General features: G+C 41.4%; 1 protein-coding gene across 2 annotated transcripts in view; it reads left to right on the top strand.

The window, feature by feature from the left end:
* Positions 1-17,216, top strand: part of synpra (synaptoporin a) — a 307,939-nt gene that overhangs the window by 253,636 nt on the left and 37,087 nt on the right. For both annotated transcript variants that reach the window (XM_048547889.2, XM_048547890.2), the window contains one exon: positions 73-271. In XM_048547889.2, the coding sequence (XP_048403846.1) occupies positions 73-271 (199 nt within the window). The remainder of the gene's footprint in view (positions 1-72; positions 272-17,216) is intronic.

Here is a 17,216-nt window from a genome sequence, read left to right as displayed (position 1 = left end):
TATCTTCAGGAAACGATTCAAAAGGCAATGATGTCACATCTAATGCTAGTCCATTGTTCTGTGTACTTCTAGGTTACACCAAGTGTATTTTGATGCACCCACATGTGAAGGAAAAAAGCAGGAGAGGCTGTTTCTGATAGGTGACTACTCATCATCTGCAGAGTTCTTCGTCACCATTGCAGTCTTTGCATTCCTGTACTCACTGGCAGCTACAGTAGTTTATATCTTCTTTCAAAACAAATATCGTGAAAACAACCGAGGCCCTCTGATTGTAAGTAGCATATACATCTTTGATGCCATAAATTGTCTCTTTCTTCTAGCATTGTGTTAAGTTGAGCTATTCCTTCTATTTCAATGTTTTAGAAATCACAGATTGCTTAATAATCAAAATAATTCGGTGAAATTAGTCATCTATAAACTGTAGTTTCTACAGATGAGGGGTGAAGTACATATCTCTTTCAGAATATATTTGAAATACTTGAAATGTGATATAATGTACTAGGGATCCAAATATTAACATATCGTAGTTTGCTTATGTTCTCTAATTCATACAATGAATCATTCCATGAGGTTTGGAGACTATTTTCATTTTTTTCATTTTTTGCAACCCTGTTTGCACTGAAAATCTTGACTTTGGGAGATAGAAATGTATGCACAGATTTTCATGGAGTGGTAAGTGGGTTGCTAACCTTATTCCAGGATTCCAGCCTACATTCCAAATGCTGCATATTTCTGTTGGATTAGGACCGGCGATAAGCTTCATTATACACTGCTGAGGGTCTAGGCCCATAAAATAATTATCTTTAGATGTGAATCTGGAAAACATAGCAGGTCAGACAGGATCCGAGAAGCAGGAAGGTCAACGTTTCTGGCTGAAACCCTTCATCAGGACTGGGGAGGGCAGGCCAGAAATAAATGGAGGGAGTAAGTGTGTCTGGAGGAAGGGTAGATGGGATGGTGATAGGTGGATGCAGGTAGAGATTATTGTGGTTGGGCAGTAGGAGGGGAGGAGTGAGTAGCTGAGTGGGGAGATGGACAGTTTAGGTCAGGTCAGGGAGGCGAGGAGGAGGGGGAGGGCTGGAGATGGGATAAGGCTAAGGGTGGAGGGATTTTGAAGCTGGTGAAGTCAATATTGAGGCTATTGGGCTGTCACCTCCCAAGGCAAAGTATCAAGTGTCATTCCCCCAGTTTACATTTAGTCTCACTCTGACAGTGGAGGAGGCCAAGGGTGGACATATCACCAGGGAAGTGGGAGGGGAAATTAAAATGGATGGCAACCTGAAGGTTGGGTTGGTGGTGCATGCAGAATGCAGATGCTCTCTGAACTGGTCACCCAGTCTGCGTTTTGTCCTCCTAACATAGCGGAGACCACATTGGGAGCAACGGATACAGTAGATCAGATTGGATGAATTTCTGCCCAATCTGGAAGAATTGTTAGTGTCCTTAGACAGAAATGAGAGGGGAGGTCTTAAGGCAGGTGTTATACCTCTTACGATTGCAGGGAAAGATGGTGGAGAAGTTGATGACGTGTGTACAGCTGACGAGGGAGTCATGGAATGAACAGTCCCTGAGGAAAGTGGACCGCGGTGGGGAAGGAAATAACTTTTTAGTGGCGGGTCTGATTGTAGGTGGTGGAAATGTTGGAGGATGATGCATTGGATTGGGAGGTTGGAGTGGTGCTATGTAAGGACTAAGGGGACTCTATTCTTATTGTTGTTGAGGGGAGGGAGTTTGAGAGTGGAAGTGCAGAAAATGGAGGAGATGCAGTTGAGAGCATCCTTAATTACAGAGGAGGGGAAACTACAGTCCTTAAAGTAGGAGGATATCTGAGATGTCCTGGAGTAAATCACCTCATACTGGAGATGCAGCAGAGGCAGAGGAATTGAAAGTTTGGGATGGTATTTTTGCAGGTGGGTGAGAGGAGCTGTAGTCGAGATAGTTGTGGGAGTCAGCGGGTTTTGAAATGGATGTCAGTGGTGAGTCAGTTTCCGAAGATGGAAACAGAGAGGTCCGGGAAGGGAAAAGGAGTGTCAGAAATGGACCGGGTGAATTTGAGGGCAGGATGGAAGCTGTTGGCGAAGTTAATGAACTGCTTGATCTCCTTGCGGAGAACGAGGCAGCACTGACACAGTCATCAATATAGAGGAGGAAGAGGTAGGGCATGGTGCTGGAGTAATGTTGGAAGAGAGACTGTTCCACAAATCCTACAAAGAGGCAGGCGTAGCTCGTGCCCATGCAGACGCCATGACCTTTGGTTAATAGGAATTGGGAGGAATCAAAGGAAAAATTATTGATGGTGAGGACCAGTTCTGTCAAGCGAATGAGTGTGTCACTGGAGGGGGGCTGGTTAGCCCTATGGGAGATGAAGAAGCAGAAGGCTTTTAGGCCCTCCATATGGGGGATGCAGGCGTAAAGGGACTGTATGTCCACAGTGAAGATGAGGTGTTGGGGGCTGGGGAATTGGAAATTTTGAAAAGGGTGGAGGGCATTAATTGTGACACTAATGTAGGTGGGGAGTTTCTGGACCACAGGGGAAAGAACGGAGTTGAGGTAGGAGGAGATGAGCTCTGTGGGACAGGAGCAGGCAGAGACAGTGGGTCAGTTGGGGCAGTCACGTTAATGGATTTTGGAAAAGAGGTAGAAACAGGTGGTGCAGGGTTGGGGAACTATCAGGTTGTGAATGAGGGATCTCCCAAAGTGGTGAGGTTGTTAATGGTCTGGGAGATGATGGCTTGGTGATCAGAGGTAGGGTCATTGACTCCACCAGCTCAAAATCCCTCCACCCGCAGCCTTATCTCTTGTCCAGCTCTCCCCCTCTTCCTCACTTCCCTGACCTGACCTAACCCCATCCATCTTCCTACTCAAATATCCACTCCACCCTTCCTGCTGGCCAATCACAATAACCCCATAGCTACATCCATTTATCAACATCCCACCTACCCTTCCCCACACCCCACAGCCCCTCCTCTGTTCATTGATAGACTTTCCTCCCCCTCTTCAGTCCTGATAAAGGATTTCAGCTTGATATGTTGACTTTCCTCCTCCTTGGATGCCCCTGTCCTGTTGTGTTGTGTTTTTCCAGCTTCATGTCTGTTGACTCTGGCTTCCAGCATCTGCAATCCTTTCTGTCTCAAAGAATTATCATTGAAGAATTCTGTCTTGACAGCTGGAGAGAACCATTGACCTTGCTGTATGACCATCTTTAAGTGATAATAATATGTGGTTCTTCTGTAATCACTTTTATCAATGTCTCAATGTTTATTTATGCAAGGTTAAGAGACATAAAGTGTCTGTTATTAAAACTATAATGGTCTATCGGACTGCCATTTTTACAGAGTTGTAGGAAGAGCAGTCTTCCTTCTCAAAAGATTTGTGATTGGTTGAAGATTTTTTCTAAGGTGCTCCACAGATGCCAACGTTCTTCTGTGACTCATTGGTTCTGTACGTTGTGTATACTAAACAAATGGGCAAGGCCAGATTATAAAATGATAGGAGTTGGCATGGAGATGGAAGTGAAAGAGTAATATAACACTTAAAAGTACCCACCAAATCCCACAGCTACCTAGAATACACCTCCTCCCACCCACCTTCCTGCAAAAATTCCATTTCCTATTCCCAATTCCTTCGCCTCCGCCGCATCTGCTCCCAGGATGAGGCGTTCCACTCCCGTACATGTCAGATGCCCTCGTTTTTCAAGGATCACAACTTCCCCCCTCAGTGGTCAAGAACAACTTTGACAGTGTCTCCCGCATTTCCCGCAACTCATCCCTCACACCCCCTCCCTGCAGTAACAACCAAAACAGAATCCCCTTCGCCCTCACGTACCACCTCACCAACCTCCGGATCCAGCACATCCTCCTCCCACACTTCCGCCATCTGCAATCTGACCCCACCACCAAAGACATTTTTCCCTCCCCACCCTTATCTGCCTTCCAGAGGGACCACTCTCTCCGTGACTCCCTTGCCCGCTCCCTTGCCCAGGCCCCAAGAAGACTTCCCATATCAAGCAGATGTTCACCTGCACATTTGCTAATGTGGTATACTGCATCCGCTGTTCCCATTGTGGCTTCCTCTACATTGGGGAAACCAAGTGGAGGCTTGGGGACCATTTTTCAGAACACTTACGCTCAGTTGACACCAAACAACTGCACCTCCCAGTCGCAAACCATTTCAACTCCCCCTCCCATTCCACAGACAACATATCCATCCTGGGCCTCCTGCAGTGCCACAATGTTGCCACCTGAAGGGTGCAGGAACGGCAACTCATATTCTGCTTTGGAACCCTGCAGCCCAATGGTATCAATGTGGATTTCACAAGCTTTAAAATCTTCCCTCCCCCCACCGCATCCCAAAACCAGCCCAGCTCATCCCAGCTTCCTTAACCTGTCCTTCCTCTCACCTGTCCCCTCCTCCCACCTCAAGCCCCACCTCCGTCTCCTACCTACTAACCTCATCCCACCCCCTTGACCTGTCCGTCGTCCCTGGGCTGGCCTATCTCCTTCCTAACTCCCCACTTACACTCACCTTTACTGGCTGCATCCCCACCTCTTTGACCTGTCTGTCTCCTCTCCACCTATCTTCCCCTCTATCCGTCTTCTTTCCCTCCCTATTTATTTCAGAACCCCTTTCCCCTACACCATTTCTGAAGAAGGGGCTAAAAAGCTGAAATGTCAGCTTTCCTGCTCCTCTGATGCTGCTTGGTCTGCTGTGTTCATCCAGCTCTACACCTTGTTATCTCTTACCTTCAATCTATGTTGACTGTGCCACTTCTCATTGTTGTCCTCTTATTTGCAGTGCTTGACGTTTCCACACTCTCTGTGATATTACTTGTTCTGGAAACTTAAATAACCTCTGCTGAGCCCTCCTTCCTTTTGCTTTTTCCATAATTTTCCATGCAACTGAACCTCCTCCCTCTGCTATTTAGTTTAAAACCCTGTCCACAGCCCTAGTTTTGTGATTTTCCATGGTCCAGCATGATCCAAGTGGAATATCAGAACAGCTCCCTCCTTTCCCAGTCCTGTGCCAAAGTATTTTTCTCCCAACAGGGGAAAGGAAGCCAAGTGTTTACCTTTTTTAATCTTGTTGCCCAGTGCCAACTTCACAGCATACAGGTACACCACATTGCCTTAGCCTGGCATCTCTACATTGAGTACCTGGCTCTTAATGTGATTTCTTAAAATTTTCATTCTTTTTTTTTAGTTTGTAGCCTGTAAATATTCCCATTGTTTAGCTTCAATCTGAAAGTAACCTGTAATAGATTGTCAAATTAGTAGCTATCACCAATCAATACATTTAGGGTTAGTTGTGATGTTACAATTCTGTCTGGCATCTGATCCTGGCCTTCAATTTATCCTGTTAGAAAAAAAACTTCCAAATTATCAGCCGAAGAAAGCTATCATAAAACACCTCTTCTGCTCTGCACTGAACTTCCACATTGCCTTTGGATTCTCCAAGCTCTCTACTCACTTGGGCTGTGTCTCACTTTGGATGTGATCTCTCCTTTCTGACCGTGTACAGCTTACTGATCATGTGTTTTTGACAGGCCCTTTCTTATGATGATCTGAGGTGAACTGAGATTACTCACTAGTTAAGTTTCAGAGCAATTGATAGATGTTAAGGGTCTATGACTTCCTAACCATAATTGATTAGCATGATTTTGTGGGACAATGGAAAGAAATTGAGGAAATTACATAAATAAGGAAGGACAAACCATTGAAGGGATTTACTCATGAAGATTGTTATATTAAATGAAATTTTGAGGACCAGCAGTCAATATGTTGACCTAGTTCAGGATCAGGTATGAACAACAGAGTTTGGAATGTTCTGACACATAGTAAATCATTGGAACAAGATGTTGCCTGCTCTGGTAATGCAGATGTAAAAAGAGTTGTATCATTGTCTAAGAGGAAGCAAGAATTGCCAATGCTGGAGTCAGAGATAATACAGTGTGGAGCTGGAGGGACACAACAGGTCAGGCAGCATCAGAGGAGCAGGGACCGACCCAAAGCGTCAACTTTCCTGCCTCTCTGCTGCTGCCTGGCCTGCTGTGTTCATCTAGCTCCACACTGTAGCAGCGTCTGGCTGCAGTGGAAATGACCTAATCAAAAAGATAGTACATTAAGCAGTGAAAATACTGAGCATGCAGAATGGAAGTATTTGAACCTAGAGGTGACAGTAGGCAGATGAAGATTTCACTGGCAGATAATGGATAAAGACGGACATGAAGACTGCTGATAGTACAGTTGTAGGCATAGTCAATCTTTCTGGTGCAAACATATGAATAAGGAGTATGAATAAGGCCATTCAACTCCTCGAGCATGATCCACCATTCAATAAAACCATGGTTGTTCAAATTTTACCCTCAACTCTATATTTATCCCTACTCCGATAACATTTCCTTAAAACTAATCGATCTACCTTTGCCTTAAAAAGCTCAAGGACTTTTCTTGCATCATCTTTAGAGAGAAGGACTCATAACCTTCTGAAACAGAAGAGTTTTTCAAATCTCTGTTTCCAGTGGGCACCCCCTGAATTTTAAACAGTGACCCTAGTTCCAGTTCTAGTCTCATGGTGTGGAGGTGCCAAGTCAGAAGCCACACCGAGTCATAGTCCAATAGGTTTATTTGAAATCACAAGCTTTTGAAGCATTGCTCCTTCGACAGGAGGAGTCACTCCAAAAGCTCATGATCTCAAATAAACCTGTTGGACTACAATCTGGTGTTGTGTAACTTATGACCTAGATTGTCTCATAAAAAGGAAACCTTTTTTACATCTACCCTATCAAAAATCCCCATGATCTTATGTTTCAATCAATTCACTTTTTATTCTTTTAAACTCTAGCAGGTGCAAACCTAGCCTGTCCAAACTTTCCTCATACAACAAACCTTCCATTTGTAGTATTAGGCCAATAACCTTCTCCACACTGCCTCCGGCACATTTACATCCTTCCTTAAATAAGCTGACCTATTCTGTACTCCAGATATGGCCTCACCAGCAATTTGTACAATGGAAGCACAACCTTTCTAATTTTGTATTCAATTCCCATTGTAATAGATGATAACTTTCTATTAGCTCTCCAAATTAGTTGCTGTACCTACATGCAAACCTTTTGTGATTCATGCATGAGAATACCCAGATCCTTCTCCATTTGCAACATCTCACCAGTTAGATAATTTAGTTCTTTCTTTACTGTTTCCTGCCAAATTGACAAATTTTGTACTTTCCAACATTATACTCCATTTGCCAAATCTTTAACCACTCATTTAACCTATCAATATTTTTATAATTTCCTTATGTCTCATTCACAATTTACCTTCCTACCTATATTCGTTGCATCAGCATATTTGGCAACCGTGCCTCCATCCCTGATTTAGACATCATGCAGATAGTCTGACAATTCACAAACCACATCGACACTCAAAAAGTTCAAGTCCATTCAAGACAAAACAGCTTGCCTGGTTGGCACCCCTTTCACAATTTGAAACAGCCTTTCATCATTGGTGCTCAGTGACATTAATAAGTAATATTTCCTAGATGCACTATAAAAAATCCCCAAAGCCCCTACAACAACATATTCTCAGCTCACACCTCCCACCATCTTGAGGATTGAGGACAACAGACACACAAGCATATCACTGCAACTTCTCCTCCAAATCACACACTATCCTGACTTGGAACTATATCACCTTGTTTTCACTGATGCTGATTGAAACCATCAAGGTCTCTCCTTAACGGTGCTGTGAATGTACCTACAGCAGCTCAAGAAGGTGGTTCATCACCATCTTCTCAAGACCACATACAAGGATATGAGTTTGGAGCAGAAGCAGGCCACTTGGGCTCCTCAAACCTGCCCTGCCATTGTAAAAGATCATGGCTGATCCAATTCTTCCACATTTCCACTGTTATGATCCAGCTGATGTAATTGCTGGACTAATCAGATCCCACAATTAAATCTTTAAATTTAATTTAACGCAGCAGTCTTAATCTGAAAGATAAGCACACAAGGCTGTAGATTTTATTTCAAAAATAAAACAGAAGTTTATTTCACAAAAGAAATAAAACTAAAATAAAAACAAACCAAGCTGTCTAATCGTGACAGTTTGAAATATTAAACCACATAGCAAAAGAAAAAACTCATCTACTTCCCAAAGCTATCATTTCACAGTTTATCAAAATTCAGAGCAATTCTCCTTCCCTGTCCAATATGTAGGGTTGATTTAATGGTTTCATCTCAATTTCTATCCTCTGAACTAAGGGGCCTTTTTTATCCTTGACTCTTCTGTCAACTGACAGTTTTACTTTCTCAGCTGTCAATAACCAATGCAGGTTTCTAACCAACTTAATCCGCGTACAGAAGCTTAACAAAATACACATTTTAACTTCGCTAACTTATTTCCTTAACTGTTTTGAACAACCGCCTTTCTCGGAGATACCATATTTGTAAGTGACCCCAATCACATCACATTTTAACTTAACTCAAGAGCCTCTACGTTAAAAATTTTAAATTGCTCATCCTGGACTCTAGAAAAGCTAATGGTTTAATGTTTATTCTCTTCTGTCATAAACCTCCTTAATTTAGAAAGAACTCTACAGGGGTCCATGCAGTTTGCTGCTCTTTGATACACACTGCTATTAAACTCACGATTACAGAAAGACTGATCTAAATAATTTCTAAAAACATTCACAAAAATGAAGCAATATTCATACGCCACTGGTTTTCAATACAGCTCTCAAGAGATAAATTTTACATAAATAAATGACATACATTCTATCTCACTGCCTATCTCCCAAATTTCTTCATGCCCTTCCTTATTAAGATAGGCGATAAATGCTTGCAATCAATGAATAAGAGAATGAATAGAACGTTAATGTATTGCGTTTGTGTGTTCACAGAGATTGAGAGCAGCACTGCACGAAGTTCCAGTACTGCCTGTCATTCTTACCATCCTCTGCAGGCATATGCTTATTATTTACATTGCTACTGTTTGTTTGCAAATTTCCATGGCCACAGAGCCTTTGAAAACTGGGAAATGATCAATTGAATTGGAAACAGCATACTTGTAAAAATTTTTAAACATTTGCTTAATAGTCTTGTGGCATCGCTTGTTGAATAGTTGCTTCATGTTCCTTCATTTAGGTTACATTGAAACATCTGTCCAGTTGAGGTGTGCTAAAGAAATTACCAGACATTGTGTTCTATGCATTATCGGTTATGCATTAAATATACTGTTGATGTCTGATAATTTCATGATTTTGCAAGTAAACTTATAGACCATTCTAATCCACACCATTATTCTTATTTAAATTATCACCTCCTTCAGCTCTACATGTAAATAGGTGTTGTGTTGCATTTATTGAACATTTTGATGTGCAAAGATCAATGGTCAACATGATTCATGACAAGTACATACTATCTAAGATTATGTGTACATATAAAGCAATTCAAAGCAAATTATTACAGTTTCAAATACTAAAGTATGGAAAATATAACAAAAAGTGTCCAAAATCAATTTTTTTGCCTTCACTGTGTCTTCAGACCTGCAGATCTTAAATATCCCTTTAAAATGTCTAAATCCACCAGTGCCAAAATTTAATATAATAAAATGTGAGGCTGGATGAACACAGCAGGCCAAGCAGCATCTCAGGAGCACAAAAGCTGACGTTTCGGGCCTAGACCCTTCACCCCTCTCTGATGAGGGATCTAGGCCCAAAACATCAGCTTTTGTGCTCCTGAGATGCTGCTTGGCCTGCTGTGTTCATCCAGCCTCACATTTTATTATCTTGGATTCTCCAGCATCTGCAGTTCCCATTATCTCCAAAATTTAATATGCCTGATTTCTACCCACCCCTTAGAAATATTGGTTATTGCTGAAGCTTAAGTCATACTGAGTTCATATCCCAGTGCATTACCATTGTAACCATTCTTAAATTGTCATAAATGAGGCTGTCGTTTTTCAGTTTGCAAAGAAAAACACTACATTGAGGAATGCGATCATAAAGTAATAATAAAATTGTGAAATATATTGTGATATAAATTAATTGAATTCAACGATATTAAATCAGTATTCAAAGATGGTTGTCAGTTATATATTGATGTTGAATAGCAGTATTTTCAGTTTAGCTAGCTTGGAACTATGAACCACACGGTAAATATTGTGTAGTAAGAGTATTATGCATCTGTTACACACTTCAGTAAGATATATTTAAAATACTCTAGAGAAACCTGTTCACGTTTCATGAGAAAAGCATTTACACTCTCGAGAAGTGCAAAAAGCTTGTATGAGTGATTCTGTAATAAGGATCAATAGGTCAGTTTTGATGGATGAACTACCTTTGTCATCCACGACTGTCTTCTTGCCTACTTCGAAACTTGGGTTGAATTTGCCTTTTTGAGGAGCTGACCAGCAAAGAAAGCTGGTTAGTCATCCATTCTAACGGTGAAGAGGCTGCTAATATTTTAAGGCAGAGCTTCATTTGTATCTTGTCTAAAAAATTGTGAGCATCACATGGGCATTCTAAGATGGCTGATTTTGTGCAATGAGTACGTTGGGCTGTTAGGATCTCTGTGGATACAGTGCAGCAGGGAAATCAATCTGAGAGGAGCCAGCAAAACCCCACTGTATTTTTGCAGAATATGGAGCAGCATATCTGCTTCTGGTTCCTCCAAAATCCATATTGCTAGCTATCGGATTGTTTTCTACTGAAGAGCCAGCTGATACCGTACTGGGTAGAACATGCATGGCTTATGATCTAGCCAGTGTACTCTCCTACTAATAAAGTCATGACCCTGAGTATGGAATAGGACCTCAATTTGCCTTTTAACTTGGCTAACTCAGGATTGTCTACACCTGTACAATTGTAGGCTGGGGAGGTAGCTTTAATATGGCCACAGTTGGCCGCTGCAATTGTGGGAATGGTAGCATCATTTTCTACTTGCACGATTACCCCTTTTTGCCAAATGTAGGACTTCAACATCCATCACATTTTATGATGGTACATTCAACGTTAATATCAGACGCTGTACAGAGTGGTGCACTGTGCTCTTTGAAACAATGTCACCTAAATTGTGCAGAATTAACATATAATTTGATTATATGACAGACATAAAAAATAATTGCACAGAACAAACCTACATTTTCTGTCATCAGTAACTCTGAGTGGTGTTCTCTCTCCCATCAGATGCCTTAAACTACAGTAAGTGTTGTAATTATGTAAAAGATAATATTGCAGAATATAAAAGAGTGCAGCACTCATTTCAATCACCCATCATCTCTTGTCCTATAATTATTAACATTTTTGCAACATTTCTTCTTAATTAGTGAATTCGTAGTTCTTTTTTGTATTCTCCTGCTGTGTTAATGTGTTTGGTAGCATTATTAGATCTTACAGAGCACATTCAGAAAGTACATCAGCATTACTCAGCATTAACTGGCCATTAAAATATCTGTAGAATTTAAAAGAACTTACATTTCAAAGAACAAAGAACAGTACAGCACAGGAATAGCTCCTTTGGCCCTCCAAGCTTGTGCTGACACATTTTGCCCTCCCATACTGAAACTGTCTTCACTTGCAGGATCCCTATGCCTGTATTCCCTTCCTGTTCATGTATTTGTCCAGACATTTCTTGAATGCTGCTTTTGTGCCTGCTTCCACCAACACCTGAGGCAGCATATTCCAGGCATTTAACCACCCTTTGTGTAAAAAACCTGCCTCTCACATCTGTTTTAAACTCTCTCCCCTGCATCTTGAACCCATATCCCCTAGTAATTGACCCCTTCACCCTGGGAAAAAGCCTCATACTTTACCGCTGTTCATGCCATTCACAGTTATAAACTTCTATCAGGTTGCCCCTCAACATCCTGCATTCCAGTGAACATAAGCACAGTCTACCCAACCTTTCTTCATAGTTAATAGCCCCCATACCAAGCAACATCCTGGTAAATTTTTTCTGTACTCTCTCCAAAGCATCCCAGATCCTCTGGTAATGAGGTGACTAGAACTGTATGCAATATTCCAAATGTGGCCTAACTAAAGTTCTATAAAGCTGCAGCATGACTTGTCTATCCTTCCCCTCAATGTCTCCTCCAATGAAGGCAAGCATGCACTAGGCCTTTTATAGTACCTTATCTACCTGTCCTGTCACCTTCAGTGATTTGTGGACCTGCACATCCAGATCTCTCTGAATATCAATACTCCTAGGTGTTTTGCCATTCACTGTATTATTTTCACCTGAACGTGATCTTCCAAAATGCATCATCTCACATTTGTCCAGATTAAACTTAATCTGTCATTTTTCTGCCCATGCCTCCAACTGATCTATATCCTGCTGAATCCTCTGACAATTCTTCTCAGTATTCTCTCCACCAATCTTTGTATCCTTGTGTAATCTTTGTATCACCCACAAACATATTAATTAGACCAGCTTACGTTTCCTCCAAATCAGCTATGCAGACCACAAACAGCAAAGGTCCCAGCACTGATCCATGTGGAAAACCACTAGTCACAAATCTTTATTCTGAAAAGCATCTTTTCACTACCACCCTGTGTCGCCTATGACTAAGCCAGTTTTGTATCCATCTAGCCAGCTCACCCCTAATACCATGTGACTTCACCTTTTGTACCAGTCTGCCATGAGGGACCTTGTCAAAGGCTTGACTGAAGTCTATGTAGACAACGTCAATGACTTTTCCAACACCAATCAATTTCATCACCCCCTCAAAAAACTTGATTCAGTTAGTGAGGCACAACCTGTCCTATATAAAACCATCAGAGATAATGGGAATTGCAGATGCTGGAGAATCCAAGATAATAAAATGTGAGGCTGGATGAACACAGCAGGCCAAGCAGCATCTCAGGAGCACAAAAGCTGACGTTTCGGGCCTAGACCCTTCATCAGAGAACTCTCTGATGAAGGGTCTAGGCCGGAAACGTCAGCTTTTGTGCTCCTGAGATGCTGCTTGGTCTGCTGTGTTCATCCAGCCTCACATTTTATTATCCTATATAAAACCATGCTGCTAATCACTAATCCGTGCATTTGCTTCAAAATGTTAGCTCTTATCCCTGTGAATCTTTTCCAATATTTTCCCTATCACCGATGTGAGGCTCACAGGCTTGTAATTTCCTGGATTATCCCTGCTATCCTTCTTAAACATTGGGATAACAATGGCTATTCTCCAATCCACTGGGATCTCACCTGTGGCCAAAGAGGGTACAAAGATTTTTGTCAATGCCCTAGCAATTTGTTCCCTTGCCTCCCTCAATATTCTTGGATAGATCCCATCAGGACCCAGGGACTTATCTATCTTAATACATTTTTAAGACACACAACACCTCTTCCTTTTTAATAGCAACTTGGCTTAGAAGCTCACCACTCCCTTACCTGAGACCATCCTCCACTAATTCCTTCTATTTGATGAACACCAACACAAAATATTTATTTGGGACCTCACCTACCTCTTCAGGCCCCACACGTAAACTCCCTCCTTTGTTCTTGAGTGGGCCAACCCTTCCCCTGGTTATCTTCTTGCTTTTGAAAATTCTTGGGATTCTCCTTAATCCCGGTTGCTAGTGACTATTTGTGAACCATTCTAGACCTTCTAATTCCTTGTTTAGGTTTTTTTTTTCCTAATTATATATCAAAAACATTTCTGAAGAAGGATCCCAACCCGAAATGTCAAGCTTTCCTGCTCCTCTGATGCTGCTTGGCCAGCTATGTTCATCCAGCTTCACGCCGTGGTTTCTCAGATTCTCCAGCATTGGCAGTTCCTACTACATCTGTGACAATTTTAACCCCGCTGCGAAACCTCTTCTAAGTGTGCCTTCCTTAAAGGAGCTACCCTCCTCCCTCTGAAAAAACTTCAGTTCATCCCTGTCCCACTGCAACACTCTTGTAATTTCTTCGGCCTTGAAACTGCTCGACCACGTCCTAAAGCAAACTAGGTGCTGCAGCCACATTTCCTTTCTCAGTACCTGCCTACGGAACTGGATAATCCCCAACAGACTAAGCATTTCTGAAGAAGGGTCCCGACCCGAAAAATCAAGCTTTCCTGCTCCTCTGATGCTGCTTGGCCCGCTATGTTCATCCAGCTTCATACCATGTTATCTCAGATTCTCCAGCATTGGCAGTTCCTACTATTTCTGATATTGTCATATTTTAATTGTTTATGGGATTGAAAAATAACGGACATTAAATTGACATTCACTCTTCCATATCTTATGGAACAATTTTGAAATAACAAAAATTATTCAGACCATTCAGCTAACATGTTCTATCGCTTAATTATGTTATGACCGATCTGTGTCTCAACTCCTTTTGCCTGTCATTTATCTATGTACCGTAGGTAAATCTCTCTTGATCACAGTTGAAAATGTCCATTACCCTAACATTTACAGATTTTTGGGGAAAGAATTTGATTTCCCTTGACCTTGCCTTAATAATATGCTGTCTGACTGCACTCCTGAATGACCTATCTCTAATTTTAAGACTATTCTGGGCTTCCCATCAGAGGAAATGGTGTCTTTGCAACTGCTGTATTCAGCTTTTTATAATTAAAAACTTCTCAATTAGCTCACCCATCAACTTTCTACGCCCAAAGGAGAAGTCTCACTTTAACAGGTCACCTGTGCTTCCAAAATTCATCACGACTTTATGACACAAGACAATCTTTAGGCATCCTGACTCAAGTGAAGACTTAAAATCGCAGTTAGAACACGATCTCCTTATTGGATTTTTGTCAGCTTATTCAAAGAAAGTCAGTGGCAAGCTCATACTGGCACTATACACGCCTTCTCAGAACAGGTTAACGTTGAAGATTGCTTCATCCAGGAGGAATGTAAGTCAGCTGCTTATTTTTGTTGATGTTTCGGGCCTAGACCTTTCTTCAGACCCATTTCTGAAGAAGGGTCTAGGCCCGAAATGACAGCTTTCCTGCTCCTCTGAGGCTGCTTGGCCTGCTGTGTTCATCCAGCTCGACACCTTGTTATCTCAGATTCTCCAGCATCTGCAGTTCCTACTATCTCTGTTTATTTTTGCTGCTGGTTTTGAACAAGTAAGTAGTGTGAAGATAGATTCCTTGTTTTATGAATACTGGTTATTATTTGGTGGACTAACTCCCCAAACCCATGTAATAGTTTCCTCCTTTGTTGAGTCCAAGGTGATTGATCTGCCACTTTAATCTTCAGAGGGGACACTCTTCAGTAAGGTGTTGTGTTGTTTGTGTTTCTCCACAAGTCCGTAAGGGGCTTGCACTGAGACCTTAGCAGTTGAGGTTGGCAGCACAGTGACCATGGCCTGACCTGAGCTTGTTTAGGAAGAAACACGCTCACTCTTAAATGATTTATTAGCGACTTCAGATATTTCACTTTCTTGATGCAAAGCACACCTGCTGGTAAACCTTGCTAAAGTAGGTGCCGAGATGGAGGGTGAACATAGGTGTGTTCAACAGTCTATCATGGAGTGGTAGATGAGTTGCAACACGATGGTTTCAATCTCTGGCCATCCATATAGTTGTATAATTTTTTTTAGCACAGACATTCTGGATGTAGGACACACTGGACATGATTTCAGAGAAATTGACAATGTGATTCCCTATGCTGCAGGAGTCTGTTAACTTTGTAAAATTTTCATGAAGGATCTGGCCTACAATGCAGAATGTTGGTGAAATAACTCCACAGAGGCCAGTATCCTGTCAGCAAGTCACTTTTTATTTACATGTGGAGAGCCCTTGATCCTGATCCAGTTCCCTCAGAGCCAGCTCTCAAAATGAACAGGATATCTGACACAAAAGAGATAACAAGGTACACTCCTGTTTATATCTGTCAGCCAGACTCCTTGATTGAACCAGATTAACAGCCCTAGTGAGGGAACTCATATTCTATGAGGTCCACCTGGCTGAATTCATTACAATCACTGCAGGTAGAGCTTGTTATGAACATGGCCCATCATGCAAGATATAGTTATTGGCAAGAACCTTTTAAATGCAAGGATGAGCCACATCTTCAAGCAATGTCACTGGTTTTGACTTAATTTTTATCCATCTTTATCTCTTTAGCCTAAAAGCCAACTCAGTGGTTTCAGCTCAAAAAATAAGTATAATCATTTTGAAGATAGAGCAAGGCTTTATAACGCTGTATCCATAACACGGACTGCAGTATCCTCCTCAACCTTCCATCTGCAAAGAACTAAATCAAATTAGAACAGGACTATTTGCTTCAACAAAATAAGGATGGAAAATGCTGGAAAAACTCAGCAGGTCCGGCAGCATCTGTGGAGAGATAAACAGAGTTAATGCTTTAAGCCCAGTGTGATTGGTCTCCAGCATATTTCTGTTTTTATTTCAGATTTCCAACACCCACAGTATTTTGATTTTATTTACCTATAAAAGATTTTATGAACTTTCATTTATTTCCATTGTCATTCTTCAGTACATTATGACATTGCAAACAACAGTTTAAACATTTGAAGACAGTCTATTTAGAACAGCCACTGCAATTTTGAGCTCTAGCAGTTCCTAAATCTCAAGCAAGTATGAATTATCCACAGTCATCCAAGAGATTCACACATCCCTTTCTTAAGTATGGACTGACAACAAAAAGAAGCAGTTGATTCCTGTTTCAGTTTCACTGTGGACAAGAGACCTTGAAGGTTAATGTGTGTCAGATTAATGTGAAATGAATGCTATTGATCTTTTTCATTGTCACCTGAGGTAAAGAATATGTAATCAACTCATCGCCTTTCTTTAGTAAATGGTCTCTGAACTTGGATAAATTATATTGCCAGGAAGTCATTTTCTTGTCTCGCTTAAAAATAACAACAGAAGCTGCCTGAAGGCAGAGTTTCATTCGAGTCCATGTGAAGATCAGAGACAGAGCTGCTTCTTAGCAGAAAATGTAACAAAGCCAGAGAAAGACACCAATGAACCAGCTCCAATTCAAGTGCAGCTAAGAATTAACCCCCTGAAATTCAACTTTATTGAAAAACATCTGCTGACAAGACCTTCTTACTTCATCTTCAAACATAATAGGCCTACCATGAAAATGTGACTGGGTCAATTATAAATTGTCATCATGTTTTTTTCCCCTTCTTAATCATATTCTAATATTTACAAGAGTATTAGTGAGTACATTGAGTGAGTAGGATTTTGGGGCAAGTGTGGGGTAATAAATAATCTTCTTTAATATTAAACCTACAAAAAATCTTGCTACTTGAGTTACTAAAA

This window comes from Stegostoma tigrinum, chromosome 11 (assembly GCF_030684315.1).
Source record: "Stegostoma tigrinum isolate sSteTig4 chromosome 11, sSteTig4.hap1, whole genome shotgun sequence".
NCBI lineage: Eukaryota > Metazoa > Chordata > Chondrichthyes > Orectolobiformes > Stegostomatidae > Stegostoma > Stegostoma tigrinum.
Note: the sequence above shows the minus strand (reverse complement) of the source record. Positions and strands in the feature narration are given on the sequence as shown.